The 27,918-nt window shown below is 46.2% G+C and overlaps 1 protein-coding gene across 1 annotated transcript; it reads right to left on the bottom strand.

Moving 5' to 3' along the window:
* Nucleotides 1-1,827: 1,827 nt before the first annotated feature.
* GUSB (glucuronidase beta) lies at nucleotides 1,828-24,315 on the bottom strand. Its single transcript, XM_077836425.1, has 12 exons — nucleotides 24,101-24,315; nucleotides 21,061-21,249; nucleotides 19,227-19,408; nucleotides 17,689-17,831; nucleotides 12,745-12,932; nucleotides 11,442-11,594; nucleotides 10,433-10,611; nucleotides 9,248-9,394; nucleotides 8,300-8,384; nucleotides 6,195-6,371; nucleotides 4,908-5,043; nucleotides 1,828-2,097 (listed from the first exon to the last, which is right to left on the bottom strand). Exons 1-12 carry the CDS (start codon nucleotides 24,296-24,298, stop codon nucleotides 1,949-1,951), a joined length of 1,926 nt encoding a protein of 641 aa, XP_077692551.1. The 5' UTR covers nucleotides 24,299-24,315; the 3' UTR covers nucleotides 1,828-1,948.
* Nucleotides 24,316-27,918: the final 3,603 nt, after the last annotated feature.

Below are 27,918 nucleotides of genomic sequence, written 5' to 3'. Positions count from 1 at the left end.
GTGCTTACCACACAAATGGATGTTGAACCCTTAACCATCTGTCTTGTTGGAGTGAACAAAAGTGTAGCTTTTTCTACTGAAATTGCAAGTCCTGTGCATATTGTCGGGATCTGAGTCCTAGTTTGTAATGCATTAACCATGTCAAATTTGTCTCTGTATCTTGATGTGACAGCTGTTGGTATGTCATTCTGTCAGTGTTGAAATGGGGAAAGAAACTTTAAAAAAAAAAATTAAAGTTTAGAAATTAACAAGTTTTTAAATGACTTTCAAACGCTGGTAATGGGATTAATATGGTATTCAGTAAAGTACTGGATAACATTTGAGTGACTGCTTTTTAACATGGATAAACTTTTTTATATTCTGAGTTTTAGTTAATTAGGAAATCTGTAAAATTTAAGTAAGTATGCAATGTAAACATGACATCCTCATAGTCTGGGTTTTCTTTTGGAAACTAAAAGAAAATTGTTCTGAGTTCTGTAGTGAGTGTATCTTTCCTTTTTTATTGCTGCATGTGGTGGTTAGAATTGCCCTTGGCTTCTAATGTGTTGCTTCAAGAGTGGAAGAACACTCTGATACCATCCAAACCCAATAAATAGTGGCCACTATTTTCTTTTCTTTATATATGGGCAGAAATTTAAGTCCCTTACGTCAGGCCATAAGGAGATATTTGCATAAAGGAGAACCGTAAGTCATGGTATTCTTAATCATTCTGGTCAGGGGATGGTGTGCAGAAATGGGGACACCCAGGCAGATTAATGCATATCAATTACTATCCAAAATCTAGTAAGCAACCACTGTTCAGGAACATGGATCTGGCAAGGTGATGCTGCTGTAGGACTAGACTTACAATCTTTGTGTAAAAAGAAAAGGAGAACTTGTGGCACCTTAGAGACTAACCAATTTATTTGAGCATAAGCTTTCGTGAACTACAGCTCACTTCATCGGATGCATACTGCTGAAGTGAGCTGTAGCTCACGAATAAATTGGTTAGTCTCTAAGGTGCCACAAGTACTCCTTTTCTTTTTGCGAATACAGACTAACACGGCTGTTACTCTGAAACCAATCTTTGTGTAAGAAGCTTTTATAACTACCTCCACTATACTAGCTTCACTGAGACTGGATTGTAGCCAATAAGGTAAGGCTGGCACCCTGAATTTGTTATAAGATCAACAAATCTGTCTACCCCAAAAACATTGAGGGTGCTACAGTATCTATATTTCAATCCAGTGTTAAGTGATAGTGCTCAGGTCAGACTTGGACAAAGTTAACTTATCTACTGAGAATACTACTACGGTTTGACCTCCAAATGTGAATTAAGCTCCTCCAAGCTGAAAGTTGGGGCTGCATCTCATCCTTGTAGTCCTAGGAGAGAAGTTCATACTTAAAAGAACTGGAGCTGCTATCCATAGGTATGTCTATTTATGTCTGACTGGCATGGTAGGGTAGAAGCCACTGTGGTATAATGAAACAACTTAATGTAGTATAGATTCCATACTAACTAGAATTAGTTGTGTACCCTTATAGCAGAGCAATTCTAATCAATTATAGTACTCATTCTGAGGCACCAGAGGGTAGAGGGGAAAGGGTGATTCCTTCAGAACGTAGCTATCCGGAAATCCATTTTCAGGGATAGGGTATGAAAACACTACAGTGTTAAAAATCCGGAGAGCTAATGCATGTCTCCCAATCTACCTCTCTCAAATACGTTAGTTATTAAGAACGTTAGGTATCCACTTTACCACCTGCAACCATACAGCCTATTGATTACTAATTTTCTATGGATATATTTCAGTTTGCCTGGTGGTGTGTATTAAATAGAACCCATGGTATGGAAATATTTTTATTTTAGTACTATTTCAAACAAACTGCACTAATTCTGTAATATTAGATTTCAGTAAAATATTAAGCAAAATATTATTTAATGAAAACATCTGAGCTTAATACCCACTCATAAATTGTAATATGTCAGTGTTGGACGGAGACAACTGGATTCATTTGCAAGCTTCCAATATCTGTCTCTTAGGACAAATGCAGCTGCCTTTGGTTGTCGTTGACGGGTAAAGATCCCCTTCTTGTTCCCTAAAACACGACTGGTTGCTGTAGATATAAAAAGTCATAAAATAAAGCAGGTGTTTTACAGAAGAATCACAAAATAAAGCATCTGTGTACAGAGTAAGACACCTTTCTTTCCCTGCGGTAATCAACGTGACATGACTAACTCCTCAGCCAAAGGGAAAGAATGTTAGTAGCAGCTTTTCACAACCAAGTTATACAGAAGAAACTTAAGTCACCACCTTCCTACATATGGAAGATGATTACTGTTACGCTGGGTTCGTTAAAACTGATTTAGCTTAAACCACTATGCACTTACATAGGTTCATATCTGTCAAATGAGTTGTAAATGGCTTTAAGTGGGCTGTGTTGCTTTAATTAAATGAATTTTAATTAAGCTGGTGCTTAATAGTCTATAACCAGTCTTATCTTAAATAGCTGGGGGTTCTATTTGTGCTCTATTTCCACAGTTAAATCTCACTGAAAAACTTTACTTTGATACTCAATTAGATTTTCTTCTTTCTTCACCCTTAGCCCTGGTCTACGGGGGTGGGGGGGGGGAGGATCAATCTAAGTTATGCAACTTCAGCTATGTGAATAATGTAGCTGAAATCGACATACTTAGATCAACTTACCGTGATGTCTTCACCACGGTGAGTCGACTGGTGCCGCTCCCCCATCGACTCTGCCTGCGCCTCTCGTGGCGTTGGAGTACAGGAGAGTGCTCAGGGATCGATTTATCGCATCTGCTCTAGACGCGATAAATCGCTGCCTGCCGGATCAATCGCTGCCCGCCAATCCGGTGGGTAGTGAAGACATACCCTTACCCTGCATTCCTTTCCTTTCCTTTCCTGCTGTTCATGCCCTTTTGTCCACCTTACTCGTCTTTTGTTCAGTTTTTAATCATACCAGTCCAAACAACAAATCTTCTCCAAGTGACCTCCAGTTCCTCCATGCTGCATGATGTGTGTGGAGCCCAAAGCTGCAGTGATTTGCCATTGCAAACTTTGTCTAATTGCCTTTCCACTATTCCTTTTGAATCGGTATCTTTTCCCCCACTACTCCTAATTTTTTTACGCCCATGTCTGTCTGGTCTCTTTAGAGCCTTGTATCTCACATACTCTTTACTTAAGTCACTGAAGATAGCACCTGTGGAACAGATTCCTACAGAATTCCACCCAAGACAGTGCTCACGCTGCTTCTGCTGACCATCTCTCAGTCACACTTGTAACTCCAACAGATTCTCTGTACTCTGGCTTAAGCTCTGCCCTGGGAACATACGAGACTGGTCATGCACCGGTGGTGGAGACAGTAGCATACAAGATCAATCACTTTTACCATCATGGCATCTAGCCCTGCTGTGCAGAGCCTCTGGGGCTACAGCCAGAGATGCTGCCTGCAGTGTGATTAATGCAGTTTGCCAGTGTAGGTGCAGTGATGGGAGTTACTTGTGAAACACCTACAGCAACTTTGAGCAGAATTTAGAAAGTAAAAACGGATAGTTGAGGCTGAGCATTTGGGAGGATGGGGAAGAGGAGAGGGTGGAATGAGCAGTGAGTCCCTCGACAGACTTCACTTGCATTCTGTCGTAGTGCACCATCTCCACAAACTGGTGATGAAGGTGTTCCTACAGCACTTCTCTTAGTGGGTGGGACGCTTTGTAACTCAACCCAGCCAAAGGAGAGAGACCATTCAGCATAGGAAATGCTGCTTTGTGATTAGGTCCTAGCCAGAGACTTGACTTGGTCATGGAAAAATGTCACTTTTCCCCCTGCCTTAATGCAAGAGTTTAGACTGAGCCAGCTTGTTTGGAACACAACCCATTTCTAGAGAAACAGCAAAAATAGAATATTTCCATTTCTTATTAAGTCGTCATTTTAATGAACTTTGACCGAGTCTAAAGCATCAGAGCCAAGTGGCCTAAATTCTAGCTACATTTCAATGAGTAGCTGTAATGGAAGAGTAGAGAGATTATCCCATTCAAATCCAACTTTGTGACAAGGTTGTGCTCTCAGTCCTAAATCAACTAACATCTAACGGTGCTGATGCTGGAGAAATAAAGGGACCAAGCTGTGGGAGTTGGCTACAGAGGGCGTTTCTGAAGTTCTTCATGAAAAGCATGAAGTTTCTGCATGCCATATAAGGGAGCTTTGAACACTTCAGCTGACCACACAACAGCTGCCGAAAGGACAGACTTATCTTGATTTTTACAGTAAGGAGAAATGCTTGACTGTTTTGCATTTTAAGAACACAGCAGACACTGTAAAAGTCAGTGATCTCTTTCTACACCCACAGTCTGGCTAGAGTACAGCTTTAGCCCCCGTGTTTGTGTATGGGTTGGGGGAGGGATAGTTCTATTTTGTAGCGTAGCTATGACTCTCCCCAGCTGCCGAAAGACTTGAGCAGTTTTAGTGTACACTGAACAACGGTACTATTTTCATAACGAGATATGACTAGGCTGCCGTTGATATGCTTATGGTGCTCATGTCTTCTTCACAATTCCCCGGAGAGAGCACGTTTTCCAGAGCTGGCAGAGAAAATGAAGTTAAAGGAAGCTTTTGGGATAGATGGTTGTGCTAGGCATCTTTGCCTCTTTCTGAGCCAGTAGCCTGATACTATAGTACTCGCTTCATTCTCCCCCCGAAAAAAGTTGTTCATGTGGAAGAAAGTGACAAGGGAACTTTTAAATAAGTTATGCTGCATTTAACCATCTTCAGTGCTACATATACGAACTAGGTTGTCTAGAACACATGCTTGTACTTAAAATCTTGTACTCTCAATTCCGTAACATGATGTGTAGAGAAAATACTTACCTTTACATTGCAGCTTAAATCTATAATGGAATCCCAGCCTACCTTGATCTGTCATAAAATCAGCAAAGTTCCAGATGAGCTCTCCAATCACATAGTCCTTCCTCTTTTTGTCAAATACTGAATGGTATTCCTTTAGCACAGCCTTTTGGTATTCCTCGCTGAACATAAGAGGTGGGTCCTGTAACCAAAGGGAGAAAAGACTCAAACATAGGACATAGCAGGTGTCAGCAAAGGTTTTCAATTGACTTTTCATATGAAGAGAGTTGTACAGTTATTCATTCGCTTCACCCACTGCTGAATTATGGGATGTGATGGCTACTTAGCAGAGGCTAGAAGTACCGAAGAAGGGTATCTAATTGAAACTGCGAGGGGAAGTTTTAGATAGTGTTGAATTCATCTTCTACCTATGTTGGCAGTTCCTTTTTGATTCATAGGGGAGAAACTAGTAACATAGTTTTTGATTGATCAACTTCTGAATGTACTTCCTGGCAACGGCTTTTAAGGTGCTACATTTGAAGTGAGCTGTAGCTCACAAAAGCTTATGCTCAGATAAATTGGTTAGTCTCTACAGTGCCACTAGTCCTCCTTTTCTCTTTGCGGATACAGACTAACACGGCTGCTACTCTGAAACCTACATCTAAATGGTTTCTCCGAAGCTACACAATCGAATCGCCCCATAAGGAACGGACGTTTCTCCCCAGCACCGTACCTTCCTGTCTGCTGAATATTCTCCACAAGTGCCAAAGCACTGAGAGAATATTCCAAGTTGTATCTTCTGGAGGCTTGACCACAAAAGTGTAAATCAGTGAGTGAACTGTAGCCTAAATGTCAGTGATTCAGCTTAAAGGGAAAACTGCAACATTGCATAAGAGCCAGTTAATGAGTTACACTGTGTAAACCAGTCTATTTTAAGCAGTGTTTTAAGTAAGGAAAACAGGAGAACTAGGTACCACAATCAGAATGTTAAGTTTGACAGGTCTTCAAAGGGGCAAAAAACAATTATAGAAGGCTAGTGGCTCAGAGATTAGGGAAATGTATTCGTGGCTTGCGGCATACAGAAGTGCTTTTACTTAAAGAACTCATCTCCTCAGGTGCCATCTTAGCCCCAGTGAAATCAAGGGCAGAACTCGCTGACTTCAATGGGGCCCAGTGTTTCAACAGTAGAGTCCAGAATAATTTGCATGGCAGCTGAGGAGTATATTTCACATTTGTGTCTAGCGTGTCTCAGAATTAAGGGGTCAGTACATTTCATGGGTTGGTTGGTTGTGACTGACCCTCCCTCCTTGACTGGCACTGTGTTTCCCAAACTGGCACAGCTGCGAAACTCACATTGTGAAGCCCAGCAATCGAATCTGCTCCATATTCGCTCTGGATAATTGGCTTTTGGTAGGTTTCATACCAGCTCTCAAACTGTGTATTGAGTTGCAGCTGAATAACCTCCAGATGGCCGGCGTCATGGTACCAGGAAAAGTAGCTATTTACGCAAATTACATCCACGTATGGAGCCTGAAGAAATAATGTAGAGTAATAGTTATAACAAACCCCAAAGTAACCTACGTATATTCACAAGGCTACATCCCTCTCTGCTGTAGTTCTACTGACCTAAGTTGTTACATGTAGGATCAATTTGGCCCACAGCATTTTAAAACAAAAATGAGACTGCCCACCACCCACCCTATTCCCAGAAAAAACAGGAGGAAACTCACCAAGTCAAGCAGTTTTCCCCATCAACCTATGTTAATTTTGGCATTTTCTTACAGATTAAGGTAGGCAAAGTAGCCAGTTAAACAAGATTAACTGTTTCGTCCCTAGGTATGTTAGGTTTTTTTGGAAATTCCAAGATGTGTCTTGGATCTGGTTGTGCATTTAAACATCCTTTTTAACTTATTAGATAACGTGATGATCAACTTAGTGGTCAATTACTTTGAGTAGTGACTAAGTTCATGCATCAGTTGTGTAATTTAGGACTATGCATTCTGTGAGTTGTATGCCATTTCTACCACCTGGACAGTATGACAGAGGGCACTAGCCCATTGAAGATAAAATGATGTTATATGTAACTTATCCAATGTTCTCTTAACATGTTTTGTAATAAAGTTCTGAAATCAGAATTTACAGCGTATAAGTTCTTTAAATCTCTTCTGCGTCTCCCTGAGCTGTAGGAAAAAAGCGTGGAGCATGATGGGGTGCATGCAACTAGCGATAGATGGGACACTGGGGTAATCAACAGCAGTGCCTTCTTTACTATGTTTAAAACGGAAATGAACCCCAGTGGTTTTGATCCTGTGCCAATGGAAGAAAAGTCATAGCATTCCAAAAGGCCACACATGCTTGGTCTAGGACAACCCAGTTTAGAGAGGAAAAACTAGCTTACTTTGAAAGGAAAATGAAATGGGATTTCTCGCAGGTACTTGTGAAAGTCATTTATATACACCCATCATATGTAGCCGTACAAGCTCATCTAAAAATAGACTTGTTTCAAAGACATGGTATGCTAAAAACATCACAAAGCTTTTTATGTTGTCTTTGATTTCCAAGGAAATTCTATAGGGAGACCAGTTTTCAAACACAAGCACTTAAAGCAAGGCCCTCAATTCTGCATGTAGGACCTCTGTAGCAGGACTAAGCCGGCAAAGGCTTTCATGGGCCAATGTCCGAGCCCCGTTTCAGACCTCCGGGTAAGCCTCCTGCGGCAGCGAGTCTCAGGGTCAGCTGGCTCAAGACTCGCGCTGCAGAGCTAAGAGTAGCAGTGCAGACGTGTGGGCTTGGGCTGGAGTCCCGTCTTTGAGACCCTCCTCGCACGCTGGGTTTCAGGGCTCCAAACTCCACCGGCTATACGGCTATTTTTATCTCCGCAGTGCAAGCCCAGCTGGCCTGCCATGGGTCTTTTTTTTGCTGGGTAGACATACCCTTAGATTAGAGGCTCAAACCAGGTGTGGGGGGTGGTTAGACTATGGAAAGCTAATAGGCATCTGCCCAAGAAGAACAAGAGCAATTTACAATGAGTGGAGACAAAACATTCTTTACTATACTATACGTGGGGCCTGCTCCCATCTGAAGAGGTTTTATTCTATGCTTTAACAAGCAGCCTATTGCAAGGGAGAGGCTCAGGGGTTAATAAGCACAATGATGAGTGAAACAACAAAAATCCACAATAGGTTATACAGTTACACAATGGGTCTGATCCTACACACCATTATTGAGAAGGGACCATTCTACTTATTCGCCTGGATTCAGTTTTGCCTGAGTAAAGACTGCAGGATCAGGCGCTGTGCGCTTTGCTTCTCCGTGCAACTCAAATGTTCTCTCCTCCAAAAATCTTTAATAGATTGTACAGGGGGGCGGGCAGAAGAAGAGGGTTATTTAACATTCCTAAAATCTACCCCTTTCCCAGTTTTATTAAGCAAACAAAGGAGAAAAGAAATTAAACTTACACCATGATCATGAGCGTAATTAGCATTTGACACAAAGGTTACGGGTCTGGTAGGATCAATGGCTTTAGTGTGAGCTATCACTGTCCTGTTTACAAACAGTAAAACACAAGTGTCCATCACCAAAAAGGAGAAACAGCCCCACAAAAATCAGCGAATTTCCCCACGCCCCCAACCTTTGGAGTTGGTGTTTAGTTTAATAGGCAGGAGTTTTGAAAGTGAAACGGTGCAGGTCTTGGATGGTAGTTATCCCCCACGAAGTGTGTGTAATTCTAGCTAAGAATAATAGGAGTCACAGGGAGAGGAGACTGTTTTGCCTGGGTGAAACACATCCATTGCACAAATCGCTGGAGAGGTGTCCGTCCCAATAAGACATAAGCATAACTTAAAAAGAGAACGAGAGAGAAAGGGGTAGGGGGCCAGTGTCTCTGTAGCCTTCAAGATAAGGTGCTGTGGCCTGCCCCAGCAAGAACAAATGAGTGGTGGTACTCTAACAATCACAGCTTCTTCAGTATGCAGGCCCAAGCTCTATGCTGGCCTGACTCCACCGTGTTAAGCCAGCAGAGAATTTGGATCCTGTTTTTTCTGAAGTTAGGAATGACCAAACCCTCGACCAATTCTGCCTTACCTGAATCTTAGTCTTGAAGGACTCTCTCATTCCAAGTGATCTCCTGTTGGCTCTTCAGAGTTTAGCTCAGAGAACTGGTTAGGAGGCTGCTGCGGGGCATTAAACTCAATATGCAACAGAATAGGTGTGTTGGGGAAATATGTAGTAAGCACATAGAACATGTATACAAATTCCTAGGCTTTACAAAGAAACTCTACAATAGATGAAGGGATCCCTGAACACCTGCCAGACTTCCCAATGCAACTGACCTGAAAAATGAAAAATGATGAGGCACATCCATCACAACTGAGTGTCAACCTCCACACACAAGAACACGCACTTACTTAAAGTAGTAAGCTGCCGGCGATAGCTCCGAGGCTGGCTCATTGGCAACAGACCACATCACAACCGAGGGCCGGTTCTTATCCCTGCGGATCAGCTCTTCCATCACCACGAGATGGTGTGCCAGTGATGCATTCCCAAAGTTCTCCCTCAAAGGCAAAAGGAAGCAAGAGCAGGTCACTAAACTGCTAAATAAAACTCACCTTAAATCCATTATTGACACTAACAATGTAATGAATGGTCTTGGAGCGTAGTGACCAACATTAATCCCTGGTATAAGTCCGTCCACACCAGAAACGAAGATGGCCCTGTATCTCTGGATGGGGATAACTATTTGCAGAACAGCAGCTGGCCTCTTGGATATTCTAGCAAAATACGTTTTACTTCACGCACTCCTTGAACTTGAAACCTGCTCCCTCTTCTCAGGAGCCAAACCACCACCTCTTCCTCTTTCAACTTCCAGCTTAAAATACATACTTCTAGGCAGCCTTTCAGAGACTTCTACAGCACTGCCAAGATTTCACCATCACCCAGCGCAGCTTGTGTGTCTGAAGTAAAGCGGAACCCAGACAAGAGCCTTTGAGCCAAACCTCCCCTCACCCCCAAACATTGGTGGTCTGGTTTAAACGGGCTCCAGAACCAAGCTACCCCTGATTTGGGGTTTGGAAAAACAAAACAAGGCTGACAAGGCTCAGATGAACTAGGTTCTCTTTCTACTAAAACCCCCCACGTTGGTAGCTCCAGTTACAGCTTGATTCCCTCGGCCTGCCCCTCTCCCCGCTGGGGATAAGGCACAGCTCGCCCTTGCAGTGTAGCTGGGATACAAGCGTGCTGCAGCCGTGCTCCCGCCCTGGGCTGCAGTGTAGTTTAGGAAGGCAGGTTGGGCCCATCTACGTTGCAAGACTGAACAGTATGTTAACTATGCTGAGAAACTGCACAGCTGTAGCCTGCTCCATCACACCAGCGAGTGTAGACAGGCCCGACCTCGTCATAGGCTCGTTTTTACGTGGGGTCGAGTTCCCGCACATGCAGCTGAGGTCAGTAGGAGCTACAGGTGCCCAGCACACCTGAGAAGTCCTTTCCCCGGGCAGGGGCTGTGTACTCAGTAGAGCTGGGGTGCTGTAAATAATCGTTCTTGAGCAGGGAGAAATACAAAGGGTGGAGTGAGCTTTCAAACAATCCCTTACGGATCTCTCATCCCCACGCCCGGACACTCGTCAATAACCACAATGCCATACGCGTCGCACAGGTCCATGATCTCCTCTGCGTAGGGGTAGTGGCTAGTGCGGAAGGAATTGGCCCCCAGCCACTGCAGCAAGTTGAGGTCCTTCACGATCAGGGACCAGTCCAGTCCTTTGCCACGGATCTGGGGGAAGAGCAGGCAGGACAATCCATGATGAATAAGAACTCAGTAATACTTTTCACTGCGCTTGCACCTTCCAGGTTTCACAGTCGCTTCCCTAAGCTTGACAGCACGGTTGTGTGTTACACCCGGAGAATCCTGGCTTCAGGCTAAACATGTTGCTACATCCCTCTCTCTCAGCCTGTACCGGCTGGGCTCCATCTGCTCTCCACTCACTTTCACAGGGCAGAGGGACACGATCAGGCTTGCCTGGGTTCCATCCTTCCATCCAACACTACAATATTTGTCTGTCTTTGCGAGTTTTAAAAGACTCACACAGAGCTGAAAACTGAATAGTTATGCAGAAGAGCTTTGGAGGGGAGAGGGGCAGAAGGCTCACCAAGGCTGGAAAAATCATTAGTCACTGGAAACAGGGTTTGCTGTTTCCACGGTACCAGCTGAGGTGTTGTGCAGAGCCAGGGTTTCGCAGCTGTGTACCCTCAAACTAAAGTGTGTGTCTCAGTTGCCCACCTGTAAAATGGGGATAATAATGCTTCCCACCCTTTGTGGGGCTTGTCTATTTGGGATTGTAAACTCTTTAGGACAAAGAACATCTCTCAGTAGGCATATCCACAGTATCTAGCACAATGGGGCCTGTTTCTCAGTTGGGGCCGCTATTTGTATCACAGAAGGGACTAAACGGCCTGGGGCCCCATGGATGTCTCTGTATAAACCTCACAATGTTACTGCCAACTGCATTTGTGCATCTGGGGAGGGGCTGGTAGGCAATGGACTGTTTCTGGCGGTGGGGCCAGAAACGGCCCCCCACGCCTCACCCCGCTCTGTGCTCTTACATCGGCATCTTCGTGTTTGTTGACTCCATGGAAGTAGAAGGGCTTTCCATTGATGAGAAACTGACTGCTGGTGACATGGACAGTGCGGATCCCGATGGGGAGTGTGTACACATCTTCCGACAGCTCACCGCCCACCTGCGCCAACAGCTTCACCTGGATCCCCAACAGAAACCAGCATCTGTGCTCAACCCTGAGCGCACTGAGGAGAATACGCTCAGTTCTACCTCCCTCCCAGCCAATGCTTCCCTCTCACAGACCCCTTGAAGGCAGCCCATCCCAGCAAGGCACTCCCCATCCATTTTACAGCTGCACCAACCCCACCTCTGAGCTGTCCTACACTGGCTGGTTCCTCCACATTCCCAGCCTGATGGCACCCACCTCCCCTCCTGGCCTGAGGGATTGGTCAACCCACAGAAAGTGGGTCACAGCAGGAGCCCAGGCTGGGGAAGGTAGAGAGTACAGCAGGAGGAAGGGAGGCAGGCTGGCTGGCTTGGGGACTTGCTCCTCCCAAGAGCTCTGACCTGACACCCAACCCCAACAGCCAGAACCCTCCATTCTTGCTGTCTTGGTAACATAGTGCTCGTCTTTCCAGTGACCAAGCCCAAGACTGGAATTTAGCCGGCTCACAGGCAGCATGCACCTGGGGCTTTGCAAACTGGCTGTGGGTTAGTGGATCTACCCTACATCACAGTTAAATCCCTACTCAGGCAGAGGAGATAAAGACAGACACGTATGACATCTAATCCTCCAAGATTGCACGCTGAAAACAAAGCCAAATGCCTGTATTGTACTAAGGGGGAAAGAGCTCACTGCAGTTTTAAATATGTGCAGCAGGTTAGCAGTTTGCTCCAGATGGATCATTTATCTCCTCTGTCACTCCCTGGGTGCTCTCCCTCTCTTTCCTTGTTGAATTCTCATCCAGAGCTTGCTAAAGTCCACGGAAAGACTCCCCTTGACTTCAGTAAGAGATGGACTGGGCCCTGAGACAAGACACCAGTGAGGATTACAAGCACTGTGGTAAGATCCTGAAGCCAATGGCCTCACATTCCATCCCCACACAGCCAGCCCTCTCTTGCCCAGTGGCTTGGCTTTCAGCTCAGTAAGCCAAGAAGGTAGCAAACCTTGATTTGATTATGGCACGATTAGCAACACGGTAGTGGGCATGAAATGAAAGCATGTAGGCAGGATTCTTAGGATAGGAGGATTAAGGAAAACAGGCTTCATGATGCCCATGAATTTCTGTAATCCTAGGAGGGGAATGAAATGAGAGACACGCAAAATGAGACAAATATGTGCATGTTACCTCTAGGTAATAAAGGTATCCGGGGTTTTCATGCATCAGATAAGGCCACCAAAGCCTTGGCTCCACCACTTTCAACTCCCCGATCGGTCCCTCTCCCATAGCCACCACTTTCCCCTCTTTCTCCCGTAAATTCAGCGACAAGGAGTAGCGGGTGCTGCCCGTCACCAAAACCTGGTATCGTACCACACCTAACCAAAAGAAAGCATGGAGCAGGTTGAAGACCCTTCTCCCATCAGACATGTTTCCCGGTGACCCCACTGTGATGTGGGTCCTACATCACCAAGCTTAGCAGTGCTGGGTGGTCTCCCAATAATTACATCACTGACATGCTACCTGCTGGACTTCACATTATTGATACATATTTATTGGAGTGACACAGATTGTTTCTTCCCAGTCTGAAAGCCTTGGCTTAGAAGCGGTGTTTCCTTTAGAGCAATACCCTGCATTAGTCAAGTTGAAGAATTGCTTCCTCACCCAACTTCTACATTGTAAATGGTCTGTGGGGACTGTTTGGCTCATGAGCTTGTTACCGAAATAAGAATGGCCATACTGGGTCAGACCAAAGGTCCATCCAGCCCAGCATCGTGTCTGCCAACAGTAGCCAATGCCAGGTGCCCCAGAGGGAGTGAACCTAACAGGTAATGATCAAGTGATCTCTCTCCTGCCATCCAACTCCACCCTCTGACAAACAGAGGCTAGTGACACCATTCCTTACCCATCCTGGCTAATAGCCATTAATGGACTTAGCCTCCATGAATTTATCCAGTTCTCTTTTAAACCCTGTTATCGTCCTAGCCTTCACAACCTCCTCAGGCAAGGAGTTCCATAGGTTGACTGTGCGCTGTGTGAAGAACTTTCTTTTATTTGTTTTAAACCTGCTACCCATTAATTTCATTTGGTGGCCTCTAGTTCTTATATTATGGGAACAAGTAAATAACTTTTCCTTATTCACTTTCTCCACACCACTCATGATTTTATAGACCTCTATCATATCCCCCCTCAGTCTCCTCTTTTCCAAGCTGAAAAGTCCTAGCCTCTTTAATCTCTCCTCATATGGGACCCATTCCAAACCCCTAATAATTTTAGTTGCCCTTTTCTGAACCTTTTCTAATGCCAGTGTATCTTTTTTGAGATGAGGGGACCACATCTGTACGCAGTATTCAAGATGTGGGCGTACCATGGATTTACAGAAGGGCAATAAGAGTGTCTCCATCCTATTCTCTATCCCTTTTTCAACGATTCCTAACGTCCCGTTTGCTTTTTTGAGTACCGCTGCACACTGCGTGGATGTCTTCAGAGAACTGTCCACGATGACTCCAAGATCTCTTTCCTGATTAGCTGTAGCTAAATTAGCCCCCATCATATTGTATGTATACAATATATGAGATACAAAGGTTTTGCCGCTTCAAATCCAGTCCAAGGGATCAGTGGATGAAAGAAGGTACCGTGTATGAGCTGACACCCAACTATGGCTTGGTACCATAGTGCTCATCTTCCCAGTGACCAAGCCCAAGACTGGAATTTAGCCGGCTCACAGGCACCAGGCCTGTGTGAAATGAGTCTGGTGGGTCTCAGGCCAGTTCCCATTGGACTGGTGTCCCCATCACCAAAATTGCTACTACTGGCCCCATTGCTGGCATGTAGAGTCTCACCCTGAAGAATTCTAGATAGGGCGACCAGAGAGCAACTGTGAAAAACCCGGGACAGTGGGTGGGTCGGGGGGTAATAGGCGCCTATATAAGAAAAAGTCCCCAAAACCAGGACTGTCCCTTTAAAAATGGGACATCTGGGCACCCTAATTCCATGCACAGAGATGCAGGGAAGCGCAGGGTTAGGGTGTAGCAGAGGAGAAGCCTGACATTTACACAGCGGGAAATGCGGGGGACATAGCGCAGAGTGTCAAGATAAGAGGGACAGAGTATCAGAAAAGGAAACGTGGAAAGTAATTGGCCACTGCTTAATATGAGCTGGGGGTGGAAATCTAAGCCAGATTTGCATTTCCTGTTGCAAGGACCTGCAGCTGTCAGAAATGGGGTGAGAGAAACAATTACCCTTTATAGCACACACCTTGGCCTAGTATCTGCACCTGCACCAGGCAAGCTACAGGGAAAAGCATGTTTATGAGCAGCTGCCCTCAATTTAATGCTGCAGGGGAAACTAATTAAATGTATTACAAGTGACAGTTCTAAACAGACAGGCGTCCATACATGCAAAATGAAATGGACCAGTCAAGCAAAAATCCCTTCATTTCCCTAGACTCTTATCTGCCTTTGGAGGTTACCTCTCTAGGGATACGAGCCATTTTACTGGACTTTTATATTCTTTGTGTACCTGGAAGATTATGGCCATTTGACATGGCTTTAAAGCAATTGCAATCATTTGGATAGTCATCCTCAATGACATATAATCAGAGGAACAATTTAAAAGGCAAGCTGTAGAGATGCAGCTGAAATAATTAAGACTAATTAAAAGGAATGTAATAGGCCTAGCAACAGGGTCCAGTAGACAGAACACTGGGCTGGGAACTAGGAGACCTGGGTACCAACTCTGCAAGTAACTTCACAGCTCCATGCCTTGGTTTTCCCATCTGTGAAAAAGGGATAATGATCCTCTTTTATCAAATGCTTTGAGATCTATGAATGAAAAGTGCTGCGACAATCTGGGGAATCTGTCTATATACGGCTAATGAGTTTTGTTTGATATTGGGGATTGCATTTTGAATGTGGGGCTGGTTGTCTTCTCAGTTGTCTTTTTACCTCCATATGGAACTGAAATTCCCAGGAGTGGTGACACAGGGTTAACAGTTTCAGAGTAGCAGCCATGTTAGTCTGTATCCGCTAAAAGAAAAGGAGTACTAGTGGCACCTTAGAGACTAACCAATTTATTTGGGTTAACAGTGGAGAGTTTTTAAAACTTCCCAGGGAAGCACCCTGGGACATACAATTGGCTACAGAAGAACCAGTCTACACAGGTGGGCTGGTAACTAAGTAATGACTCACCTGGTGGGGGCCATTGATCACCTGACAAGGCTGATGAGAGGGTCACACGGCAAAGGAACTGAAGGTTATAAAAGAAAGGCTCTTATTAGCCATGGGGGGGCTAGAAGAGGAAAGAGAGCATCCATGCATAAAAGAGGGTACTCACTGCAGCAAGCAGACAAAATTTCTATGATTGGGAGGAGAAGCTGTAAGAAAAGAAGGAGCCACAATACCCCCGGAGAACTCTGACCTAAGCCCAAAGAATGCTCCAGAGTGGTGAGGAAACTGAGGTAGGGAAATGCGTGTGTTTAATATTTTGTCTGAATCTTTATATCATCTGTGCTGTCCAAAGTAAGAGGAGTGGTTCAGAATTCCCCTTTGCAAAGCCTGTGTTATGTGGTTCAACTCTCCTGGGTCCCTGAAATGGTAAATGGTGAACCAGTGCTGGAGCTCCGGGAAAGGGCATGGGGCAGCCTGCCGACTCTCAGGTCTTAGGCAGTTGGACTATGGGGTCTCAGGTCTCACGAGGGGGTGGAGACAGAGGATCTGCACCCAACAATGTGCCTGGAAAACCAGAGGCAGTGCCCAACACTGCTGGGACTCAGGAAGTTTAACAGCATGGGGGAACCCAAATGCGCCTGCCTGATAAGTGTCCAGAAGGGGAAGAGCAACTAGGCCTTTGTCAGGCCTTTGTCAGGCACTTTCGTAGCTTAAACCTGAACCATTTAAAACCACTGAGAGTTTGGCTACTGACCCCAGTGGGAGCCAGCTTGGGGCTTGTAAGGCTACACATTAATACAGGATGCACACAGCTGTGTGCAGAGCGCTACTGAAGGGAGGACGAGGCTGGTTGATCTAGCGTTTAGGGCACTGGTCTTAGATTCTGGAGACTGGCATTCAACTCCCTGCTCTGCCACAGATTATGTGTGAGACCTTGTTTAGGCCTCAGCTCCTCACCTGTGAAACGGGCATAACAGCCAGGCCCTGCTTCCGGGCAGGCAGTTGTGAGAGTAAATGAATTAAAAGACTGTCAGTGCTCAGGTCTGAGAGAAATGGGGGCCGTGTCAGTACCTAAGATGCGTACACAGAAGGATTTTTATGGGGCATAATGTGTGTGTGTTGAGGTCCAGAAAATTCCTGTGGGGATTTTGTGGAGCTCAAGAAATCATCTCCATTGGCACTGGTCCTTATGCCAGTCAAAGCAGGATTGGCCCTTACACAAAATTCCCCCTCAAGGTGCTACACCTGGATCCTTTCACTAGACTAGATCAGTGCTTCTCAACCTTTCTGGACTACTGGACCCCTTTCAGGAGTCTGATTTGTCTTGTGTACCCCCAAGTTTCACCTCTCTTAACAACTACCTGCCTACAAAACTGTCACAGCATACTACTACTGGAAAATGGCTGACTTCCTCATTTCTACCATAGAATTATAAAATAAATTGATCAGAATATAAATATTGTATTTACATTTCAGTGTACCCGAAGCCTGAGCCGCTGCCCGGGGCCCAAGCCCTGCCACCTGGGGCTGAAGCATGTAACTTAGCTCTGTGGGGGCCCCTGTGGCATGGAGCCCCAGGCAATTGCCTGGTTGCCTCCCCATAATGTCAGCTCTGCACTTGCAATCCCCCCAAACCTGTCCCATGACCCCCCAGGAAATTATGACCCCTAGGTTGAGAAACACTGAACTTGGCAAATATCTAGATGAGTTGACGTACCCGCTGGAAGACCTCTGCATACCCCGGGTTGAGAACCGTGGACTATACTGTCAGTCAAGTGCCTTCTTTCTTCTTTTAAACCCCTGAAGGATATTTTTACAACTTCTGTGATCAAATGAGCACACGTGGCTGCCCACACTAAACCTACTACATGATCAGTTCAACCCGTCCAAGAATTCCCCAGCAGGAAGTTTTCCCATTGCCTCCGTTGGATAGGAAGATAGTTGCCATCATTGCCTAGACACCTACCAATATTCCCGGCCCAGGCTGTAGTCACAGTGATGTCGTCTATGTAGACAGAAGGGGTTGTATACAACACGACCGGCCGGTGAATTCCAGCGTAGTTAAAGAAATCAAACCTTGTGTTCTGAACAAAATAACCCCTAGGGTACCTGTGCGGGAGGGGAAAGGGTTACATTCCATTTCACAAGAATTAAAAAGCAAAGTACAGATGTTAGCGACACACTTTACTCCTGCAATAGACCACGTCGTCCCATTCAACAAACACTTGGACAAGCGGGATCCAGTAGATATAGTGTACTTGGACTTTCAGAAAGCCTTTGACAAAATCCCTCCCCAAAGGCTCCTAAGCAAGGTAGGCAATCATGGTATAAGAGGGAAGGTCCCCGCATAGATCAGTAACTGGTTAAAAGACAGGAATTACTCCAGATACAAAATTATTCAAGATAATTAAATCCAAAACTGACTGAAAAGAGTTACAAAGGGATCTCACAGAATTGCGTGACTGGGCAACAAAATGGCAGATGAAATTCAATGTTGATAAATGCAAAGTAATGTACACTGGAAAACATAATCCCAACTATACAGATAAAATGATGGGGTCTAAATCAGCAGTTTTCACTCAAGAAACTGGATAATTCTTTGGAAACATCTGCTCAAGGGGCAGCAGCTGTCAAAAAATGCTTAAGGAACCATTAGGAAAGGCGTAGATAAGAAGATAGAAAATATCATATTGCCTCTACATAAATCCACAGTATGCCCACACCTTGAGGACTGCATGCAGTTTTTGTCACTTCATCTCAAAAAAGACATAATAGGGAAAAGTACAGAAAAGGGCAACAATAATGCTTAGGGGTGTGGAATACCTTCCATAGGAAGCAAGATTAAAAAAGACCAGGAATATTCATTGTAGAAAAGAGATGACTAAGGGGCGATATGATCTAGGTCTATAAAATCAGGAATGGTTTGGGGAAAGTGAATGAGGAAGTTTTATTTACCCCTTCACATAACACAAGAACCAAGGGTCGCCCAATGAAATTAATAGGCAGCAGGTTTAAAACAAACAAAAGGAAGTACTTCTTCCCACAGTGCACAGTCAACCTGTGGAACTCATTGCCAGGGGAAGCTGCGAAGGCCAAAAGTATAACTGGGTTTGAAAAAGAATTAGGGCAATCAGTGGCTATTAGCCAAGATGGTCAGGGATGCAACCCCTGCTCTGGGTGTCCCTAAATCTCTGACTGCATGAAGTTTGGACTGGCCAACTGGGCGATGGATCACTCAATAAATTAGCCTGTTCTGCTCATTCCCTCTGAGGCATCTGCCACTGGCCACTGTTGGGAGACAAGATACTGGGCTAGAGGGACCATTTGTCTGACCCAGTGTGGCCGTTCTTCTGTTCCAGCACCTTTGCTATTAATACTACAGGGATTAACGGGGCCTAATGTTACTTGGAGGTGCTGAATGAGTTCCTAGGACATGATGATTAATGCGGATAACTCTGGTGTGTAACTTCCACCACTGCCCTGGTAGCAATTCAGTGAACTCACTTAGACTCGTCCCTCATGAACTGAATGGAGCCGGGAGGCAGGGTCTGAGGTGTCAGCGTATTGTTGAGTGCAATGGTGATGCGACACGCAGCTCTGGAGCCGCCCTGAACAATCCTGCTTATGTCTGCCTCGAAGGGGAGGTGGCCACCTTCATGCTCAGTAACCTGCACACCATTGACCCACTGCAAAAGAAGAAACAGAAAGGGTGGGGTGGCAACATTAGATATCACAGGGAACCCTGGACTGGGGGGAAGAACATGACCTCCCTGAATACTAATACCGGGGTCAGAGCTCTCCTTCCAAGGGCCTACCCCTGCAGCTCTTCTAGGCACTTATCTCCCAGTGGAGTCCCACAAAGCCAACATCACCTTCATGGGAGACTTATCGGGGTGCTTCAGATGCATCAATAACTGGTGTCCTTCAGCCCTGCAATGGGGCAACACTTTCAGCTACTAGCTCAGAGGATCAATGAAGCTAGAACTGGAAAAATACCACCAGGTCCTTGTTCTGAGCCCTCTGCACTTTGGACTCCAGATCTGTGGCTTGGCTCCACTTCTTATTTACAAACAACATAGAAGGTGCAGCTGGACTCGCAAAGGGAAAAACTGCAGAGTGCTCACTTAGGTCCATAGTTTAGACCTGGCCTACTACTATGTTGGTATAACTCTGTCCGTTGCTCCGGGGTGTGGATTTTTCCCTGAGTGACGTAGCTATGCCAAACTTAACATGTAGACAGAGCTGTCTATGGGAGACCTTCTCCCGCCGACACAGCTACCGGCTCTCGGGGAGGTGGATTAACTACGCCAACGGGAGAGCTCTCTCCCCTCGCTACGGTGGAGCAGCTACATCGGCGCTGCAGTGTTTTTAGTGCACACCAGAAGTGGGCAAACTATGCCCACAGGCTAGATCCAACCTGCCAGCTGTTTTAATCCAGCTCTTGAGCTCCCGCTGGGGAGCGGGGTCTGGGGCTTGCCCTGCTCCGGTGTTCCAGCCAGGGAGCAGAGTCAGGGGCTGCTCTGTACAGCTCCCGGAAGCAGCGGCATGGCCCCCCTCTGGCTCCTATGCATAGGGACAATCAGGGGGCTCTGCTCCACACGCTGCCCCCGCCCCAAGCACTGCCCCCCACAGCTCCCATTGGCCAGGAACCACGGCCAACGGTACCTGCAGGAGCGGTGCCTGTGGATGGGGCAGCGTGCAGCAGAGCCTCCTGGCAGCACCTCCACATAGGAGCTGGAGAGGGACATGCCGCTGCTTCTGGAAGCTGCTTGAGGTAAGAGCCAGCTGGAGCCTGCACCCCTGAGCCACCCCCCTGCACCCCAATCCTCTGCCCCAGCCCTGATCCCCCTCCTGCCCTCCGAACCTCTCAGTCCCAGCCCGGAGCTCCCTCCTGCATCCCAAACTCCTCATTCCCAGCCCCAGCCAGAGCCCTCACCACCTCCTGCACCCCAACTCCCAATTTTGTGAGCGTTCATGGCCCGCCATACAACTTCCATACCCAGACGTGGCCCTCGGGCCAAAAAGTTCGCCCACCCCGGTGTAGACCATAGGTGCTGGAGCTTGGGATGCTGCCACGGCCCCTGGCTTGTAGTGGGTCCCATTATAAACAGGGTTTACTGTTTAGTTCAATGGCTCTCAACATCCCCACTATAAAAATTGTTCCAGCACCCCGGTGTAAACATGCCTGCCGCGTGTTGTCAGAACACACAGAGCTGCCACATTCTCCTATAATACAGGATGTGGGGGTCCCCTAGGGCAGCTTTTACTGTGGGTATCTCGAGAGCCTCTGAGCAGGGCTGAATGCATGGCGAATTGCTCACCGGGCCACCATACTTACAACTATGGAGTAGTAATGGGCACTGCCGACCCGAAGCACCACTCGGGTATTGAGGGCGTTCGAAAGCCAGCTCCTGGGAAGCAGCACCTCCTTCTCATACCAAACCCAGCCAGTGTATTTCCGCAGGTTGGGATTCTGAGTGAGCTCGTTGAAGCTGGCAGGTACTGGCATGTCGATCACAGGCCCACTCTGAGAGGATCAAAGGAGACAGAGGGTGAAATGATTCACTTGAGACTAAAAAGAAAAAAGTGTGAAGTTAGGCTTCTGGGTTACAGGGCGAAAAGTTTCACGGGCACATCCGTTGTGGGTCAGAGTCTCATGTCCATCAACTGCTGTAAATTCACCAGGGGTTTCTGTCCCTTTACGTTACTTGGCTTTTTGGATTGGAATGGGCCCCTACAAAATGCAAAGGGAAATTCCTTTCTCCCCCCGATTTAGATTGAACCTACCAGATTCTGCATAATTTCCACCTAAAATCATATCACATCAGGCTAACCAGAAACTCAGGCCCTAGCCCCATCGCAAAAGGCAAATTGTGTCCGAGTTTGGGGTTACGTTCATGTCGCCCTGCACTAACTGTTCAGGATTTACTGGCAATGTAGTTACACCAATTAGCCAGCAGGGAGCGCTGAGGGTTAGTAAACCTTTCGTTAACCCACACAGGGCGGGATTCACAAGGAACTTTTACAGCCAATGTATCTATCTGGCTGTTGTGCTCATGTTCCCCATGTGGTTATAACTCTCCCCCTGGTCACTGCTGACGAACAATCACGTGCGTAAGTTTCAAACACTGACCTGCACACTTAGTGAAGAGTGCCGGTTTCTGCTCCATCAATCCCAGTCCCCCCCTGCTACTTTCACAAACTCCTTACACACAGCTGCCCCGCACAACGCAGGGCATGGGAACGGCCAGTTGTACAATTAGTTTGTGTTATTTCTACAAAATGGAGCCCCAAGCCCGAACAGGGACCTTTGGACACCCGCCATCACATAAATCTCTTTGGTACTCCTGTGGTGTCCATTCCCATCGTATTTATCCTCACAACACTCCTGAAAGGGCGGGAATTTATTATTGTCCTTATTTGACAGATGGGAAGCCCAGAGAGTCTGAGGGCCGGCTTTTCAAAGGTATTTGGGTGCCTCAGGCTGTAAAAGGCCTAGGTTGATTTTTTCAAAAGTACTTAAGCCGGTTAATTTCCATGGGAGTTAGATATCTAATCTGGTTCGGTGCTTTTGAAAATCCCACTGGCTGTATCTTTAGGCACCTAAATACCTTTGAAAATGTGGCCCTAAGTGCCCTGCCCAAGGTCACCCAGGAAATCTGTAGTGGAGCAGGGAATTGAACCCTAACCACGGGACCATCCTTTCTCGCAAATAGTTCAGCCAATTAGGCACAATCCTTAAAGTCACTGATCACAGAGAGCAGTAGTAGTTTGGCTGCCAAGAATTTGGGCGGTCTGGGGCCAGATCTTCAACGGGTGGAAACTGGTGTAGCCTCACTGACACTGAGTTTGCACCAGATGACAATCTGGCCCTTTGTCTTCTGAGCACTAGGTAGTTTTTCTACAGCTACAAAATGTGGCAAATTCAGTGCGTTTTTAAGCAAGAGGCTCTCGACGATATTTGCACACTGTAAAGGATTAAAACTATTCAGTGATCACAAACTATTCTGTTTGAATCTAAACTGATTGAGTACCAGCCTATAAATATTAACACCCCCCCTAACTATTAAAAAATAATTGCATGCCTTTCAGAAAGTGTAACCAGTGGCTTGCTATTTTCCCTCCATGAATGACATAAGGAAACCCTAGAGATGGTATAATTATTTCACTATTACAGGTTCTCAAACTATATTACAAAATATAATACTCCATACAGTGTTTGTTCTCTCTCTCTGTCTCTCCCCCCTCTCTGAGATATTATTTCTCTAAGTGCCCCATAATTGCAGCAGCTCACACTCCAATGGTTATTCCCCTTTAACAAAATAAACCAAAACATATCATTACATTACACCACTTTGCCTTCTTGTATTCATAACTATTCTGAAGTAAATTCTATATTTACTGTTCACATGTTTTCATTTGGAAAAGATTCAACATTTACTCCATTATTTATTTTTGTATTGGCTATTTGTTAGAATCATTCTATATTTCCTGAATTTTGCAACATTGAGCATGTATAACTACTCTTTAGAGAATGGTATTAATTTCTGAAGTACTAGGATTGCTGTAATGTTTTCTACAGTTCAATCAAACATTCATACATGTTCCAAGCTTCCTGCTTCAGGCCCTTGTGAATGAAACCGAGAAACAATAAAAGCCTGCTCAGTTTTATTGATTAGTATTTGGAAAGCATCTTGAATATGAAAAGCACTACTCAGATGCTAAACATTATTCATGCAATGCAGGAAGTAAACAGCAACTGATTTGCCTCAAGTTAAATAGAAAAGGGGAAGCTAAAATCACATGCCCAGATAACCGGAAAAGAACCGTTAAGTTGTACTACCGAAAGATCCTTTTTTTTTTTTTTTTTTTCTTTCCCTCCCCCTAATACAGTATTCACACCCATGCCTGTGTTTCAGGAAACGGCAAGTGAGGGTCAGGATGGAAACTGATATAACAAAGAGCAATTGGAGGAAAGGGGCTCTTTTTCCCTCTTGTCTCATGCTGATATTTATGATGCTCATTTCCTGCTTTTCACGAGAGATGGGCCTGAACCAGCCCCCTGATCCGAATCTCACAGCTCTATTTGACCTCTGCGGAGGACTTGCTTTAAGGGGTTGAACTCCTGGTGCTGGGACTGGCGTTTTCACCCATCTGCCCCGTTACAGAGATGGGCTCATGCCACTGGATCCAAACTCCGGGCCTGGGTTCTGGTTCGGGCCCCAAGCCCTGGCGACAAAGGCATTTAACTCGCCTGCAGCGGGGACCCAGTGGAAACTCTCAGCTCCCAGGCTGGCCCGACGTCTCTCTTCGGTGGCCAAGGCCAGTGGCAGATACCCTCTTTGCCACTCCTGCCCCAGCGGTGGCCCCCCCCATACCTGTCTCAGGGGCTTCCGGTACCACTGCTGCACAAACCCCTGGTCCCGCTGCTCCGAGAAGTCGGCCCTGAAGCTCCAGATGCCATTCAGCTCCTTCAGCTCCCTGGAGGCAGACTCCCTGGGGTAGAGCATCCCTCCCCCCAGGGCGAGAGCCTGGCAGCTGAGCAGCAGCAGGCTCAGAGAACAGCACAGAGCCATGCTGCTGTCTGCCGGGCAGCTCTGCAAGAGGCAGTCAGCTGAGCCAGGGCCCAGCTGACTGCAAGGAACACTCACATGACTTCCAGCTGGAGGCACCTGCAGCCATCTTGCTTATGGGCTTGCCAGGCTCTCTGTGTGCCTGAGACCTGTGACAGAAAGTGGATGTGATCCCACTGACTGGGCCATGGGGCCAGGGGATTATAGTCTTTTACCTACACTGAGCCCGATTGCTAGGCACTTTACAGATCCATAAGAAGGCAAGATGTGGCCCCTGTCCTGACAAGCTCACAGTTGAAATAGGATAACAAATATTTCCCAGTGTAACTTGTACAGAGTTTGAGCCAGGTTCTGTTCTCAGTGACTCAGGATTGCCCACCCCAGGCATTCAGAAATCATTACTCAAGTCGTCATGTTCCCCCTACACACACACACACACACACCAGAACTGTAAAATAATAATGTAGATTCTTTTTAATCTTCTGGGGTTTTTTTTTAAACCTTTCGGATGCTTTTGGGTCATCAAGCATTTTTCCACAACTGTGAGAACTAGAAGTTAACTTTATTACAATAGGAAAACTGAGGTCCTCACATATTCATATGACTCCAGGAGCTGGGGCTTTAAGAAACACACCACATATCATGAGAGTTGGCAACCCTGTAGGTAAACCCAGAGGGACTCAACCTAAATAGGTGGAGTTACTCTGAATTTCAATGACAGTAGAAGTTTGCCCTGTGACTTTAGGGCCCAAATTTATTTTCAGGCTGGTAAGAAGGGAGACATGATGTTCATTTAAAATACTTGTGAGGTGCTCTGCTACCATGGTGATGGAGGCCCCATAAGCACATACACAGATGGATATAAACTGGCCATTAATAAATTTAGGCTTGAAATTAGATGAAGGTTTCTAACCCTCAGAGCAGTGAAGTTCTGGAACAGCCTTCCAAGGGGAGTATTAGGGGGAAAAAAACTGGCTTCAAGACTGAGCTTGAAAAGTTTATGGAGTGGGTGTACAATGAGACTGCCTACAATGGCATGCAGCTCATTTCTGACTGCTATTAGCAAATTTCTCCAATGGCCAGTGGTGGGACACTAGAGTGGGAGGGCTCTGAGTTATTAGATAATTCTTTCCCAGGTGTCTGGCTGCTGGGTTGTGACTACATGCTCAGGGGCTAACTGATGGCCATATTTGGGGTCATGAGGGAACTGTCCTCTGGGCAGATTGACAGCAGGGTTTTCGCCTTTTGCTGCAGCCTGGTGGATTATCTGTAACTTGACATCTTTAAATCATTATTTGAGGACTTCAGCAACTCAGCCAGAGGTGATGAGTCTATTACAGGAATAGGTGAGTCAGGTTCTGGGACCTGCGATGTGCGGGAGGTCAGACTAGATGATCATGATGGTTCCTTCTGACCTTAAAGTCTATGCCACCGATTCTGCTTGCCTTACTTAAGCAGTGTGTAGGTGTTACAAAGAGAGGTAATGGCTAAGAAAGATAAGCCACCTGAGTGATTGTAACTGGGGCTATTCCTGAGAGGTACTAGTGAGAGGATTGGACCCTGAGGCCCTGATTTGTCAATTGACGACACAGGGGTGCAGTGCTGCACCTGCATGGAACTCCATAGACTCCAGTCCATCCACACACTGTCAGCTGCAGGGTCAGGGCTGTAATTCGGGTAGCAGCTTTCATTCAAACTGCATCCCCCAAACCTTGACGGGATTAAGTGCTGTTTAGTGGCAGTGGAGGAAGACTCACACAAAGGCAAGGGTGGGAGGAGATGGTTTCAGATGGATTTTTTTTCTAGGTACAGTAGTTTTTTTCTGGTTCACTTCAGTCTCCTGGCTTGCAAGTCAAGTGGCCACAGTGACTGAGCAGCTGGAAGTTAGTCACTGGAATCTTGTGTCCCAGTGACTCACTTACAGAGACAACAGCTGTTTATTCCAGCATGGTATAAGTGAAGGGATTGGCCCCACTTGTGGGTGATGGAGAAGGGGTGGGAGGTATGTTAGACAGCTTGTGTTCATGGAATGCTTGGCCATGCAGAACACCTGGGTATGTTTCTCTGCACAGCTCTCTTGTTCCTTGGGCTGGCAGGACCCTGTGTCACACAACACATACCCCTCTGGCTGTTTAATGGTTGTTGATTGACATTAAGGGCCATCACATCAGTGGGTGGCTAAAAGCTGCTGACTATGAGTGTGGAGATGTCTCAGCTACAGAAGGTTTGGGAAAAGAAAAAATAGCTGCAAATTGGAGGCTGGGCCGTGAGTAACGTGGGCACTGCAGCTTTGATAAGATAATGCTTGAACTGCACCTCTTAGCAACCCAGCTGATTTTAATTTTGGGGGGGGGGGTTGGCTCTGCAACCCATAACACACGCACACTGAAGGCCAGGAGGTGACACTCCTTTTTGACCTGGCTGGTTTTGTGCATCAATCTTATTTCACGCCCTTTTCATCTAAGGCTCCACTTGTACAGAGGCATTGCTTTCCCTCTGCCAGCTAGCTAGCCAGAACCAAGCGAGCTCCATGTCCTAAAATATGGAAACTGAGCATGTGACTGGTGCAAACAAGGTCAGGGTTGCATGACTCTGAATTGCACCTTTTCATGTTAGGGCAATGGGTCCACCCTAGTACCCGAGAAAGGAAAGTCTTGACTCTTGGAAAATGGGGGATTATTTTTCATGGCTGAGCCTCCCCTCCCATTTGGAAAGCGCATTAACTTAGATGTCTTCCATAGTGTGAAAGTGGCTTGTTTCTACCCCAACATTGATGTAACTGTGATGGTTGCAGCTATGCCAGCTTAAGCTGTGTTCTGGTCAGATCCCCTGCACTAAGTGGGGGGGCTTGTGGGTGTACCTTGTTGGTGCAGGTCCTAATGGGAGTTCTCTCTCTGGGTCTGTAATGAGCCACTGGCCCCGCACTGAGATGCCAGCCTGTTTGCTGTCTCATTCTAAACAGCCTCATGCTTGCCCTTTGGTTTGGCTCATGTTTCAAGCTGGTCTTTTGTTGAACTAAAATTGCCCATCCTTACAGATGGAGCAGTTAGTCCTCTGCTCCCCTCCCTAGTATGTTTGTGTAGTGTGCACCTGTGTTCCACCCAAGGTGACTGCACCCTTGTGTGTCCCACCTATGCAGTTGCTAGTGAACTCTAAATATCTTCAAGACACAACCATGCTGCTGTGTCTTTCCTGAAGTGGAACACTTTAGGACCCTGCCTCTTCCCCTTTGTTTGGAAAGTTCCTGTCTTCCAAAGGAGGCTGGTAAAGGATTAGTAGAATCCAACCATTAATGAATACTTGTAAGAACTCTGCTTCCAACAGAGTAGGGATCTACCCCAAGGAACAGCATGGCTTTCACTTCCCCACAGAGACTTGTGTGTGTTGTAAACAACATCTGAAAGTGCATCTTTAGTAGCTTAATGGTGTACCAGAGCCAGACCCTGGATCTGAGTAAGACAAAGCCATTTTCAATTGACAATCCATGTTCCATGGGAGAATGTCTTTAGGCTGCACAACCCCTGGTCAGGAAGAGGCAACACAGATGTTTGGGAAGTGGAAAACCTTCCCCTCATCACCTGATTGGGACACACAGCCAGGGGATGTGATACCGTGGAGGAGAT

This window comes from Eretmochelys imbricata, chromosome 17, assembly GCF_965152235.1.
Source record: "Eretmochelys imbricata isolate rEreImb1 chromosome 17, rEreImb1.hap1, whole genome shotgun sequence".
In the NCBI taxonomy this organism is placed as follows: Eukaryota; Metazoa; Chordata; order Testudines; family Cheloniidae; genus Eretmochelys; species Eretmochelys imbricata.
Note: the sequence above shows the minus strand (reverse complement) of the source record. Positions and strands in the feature narration are given on the sequence as shown.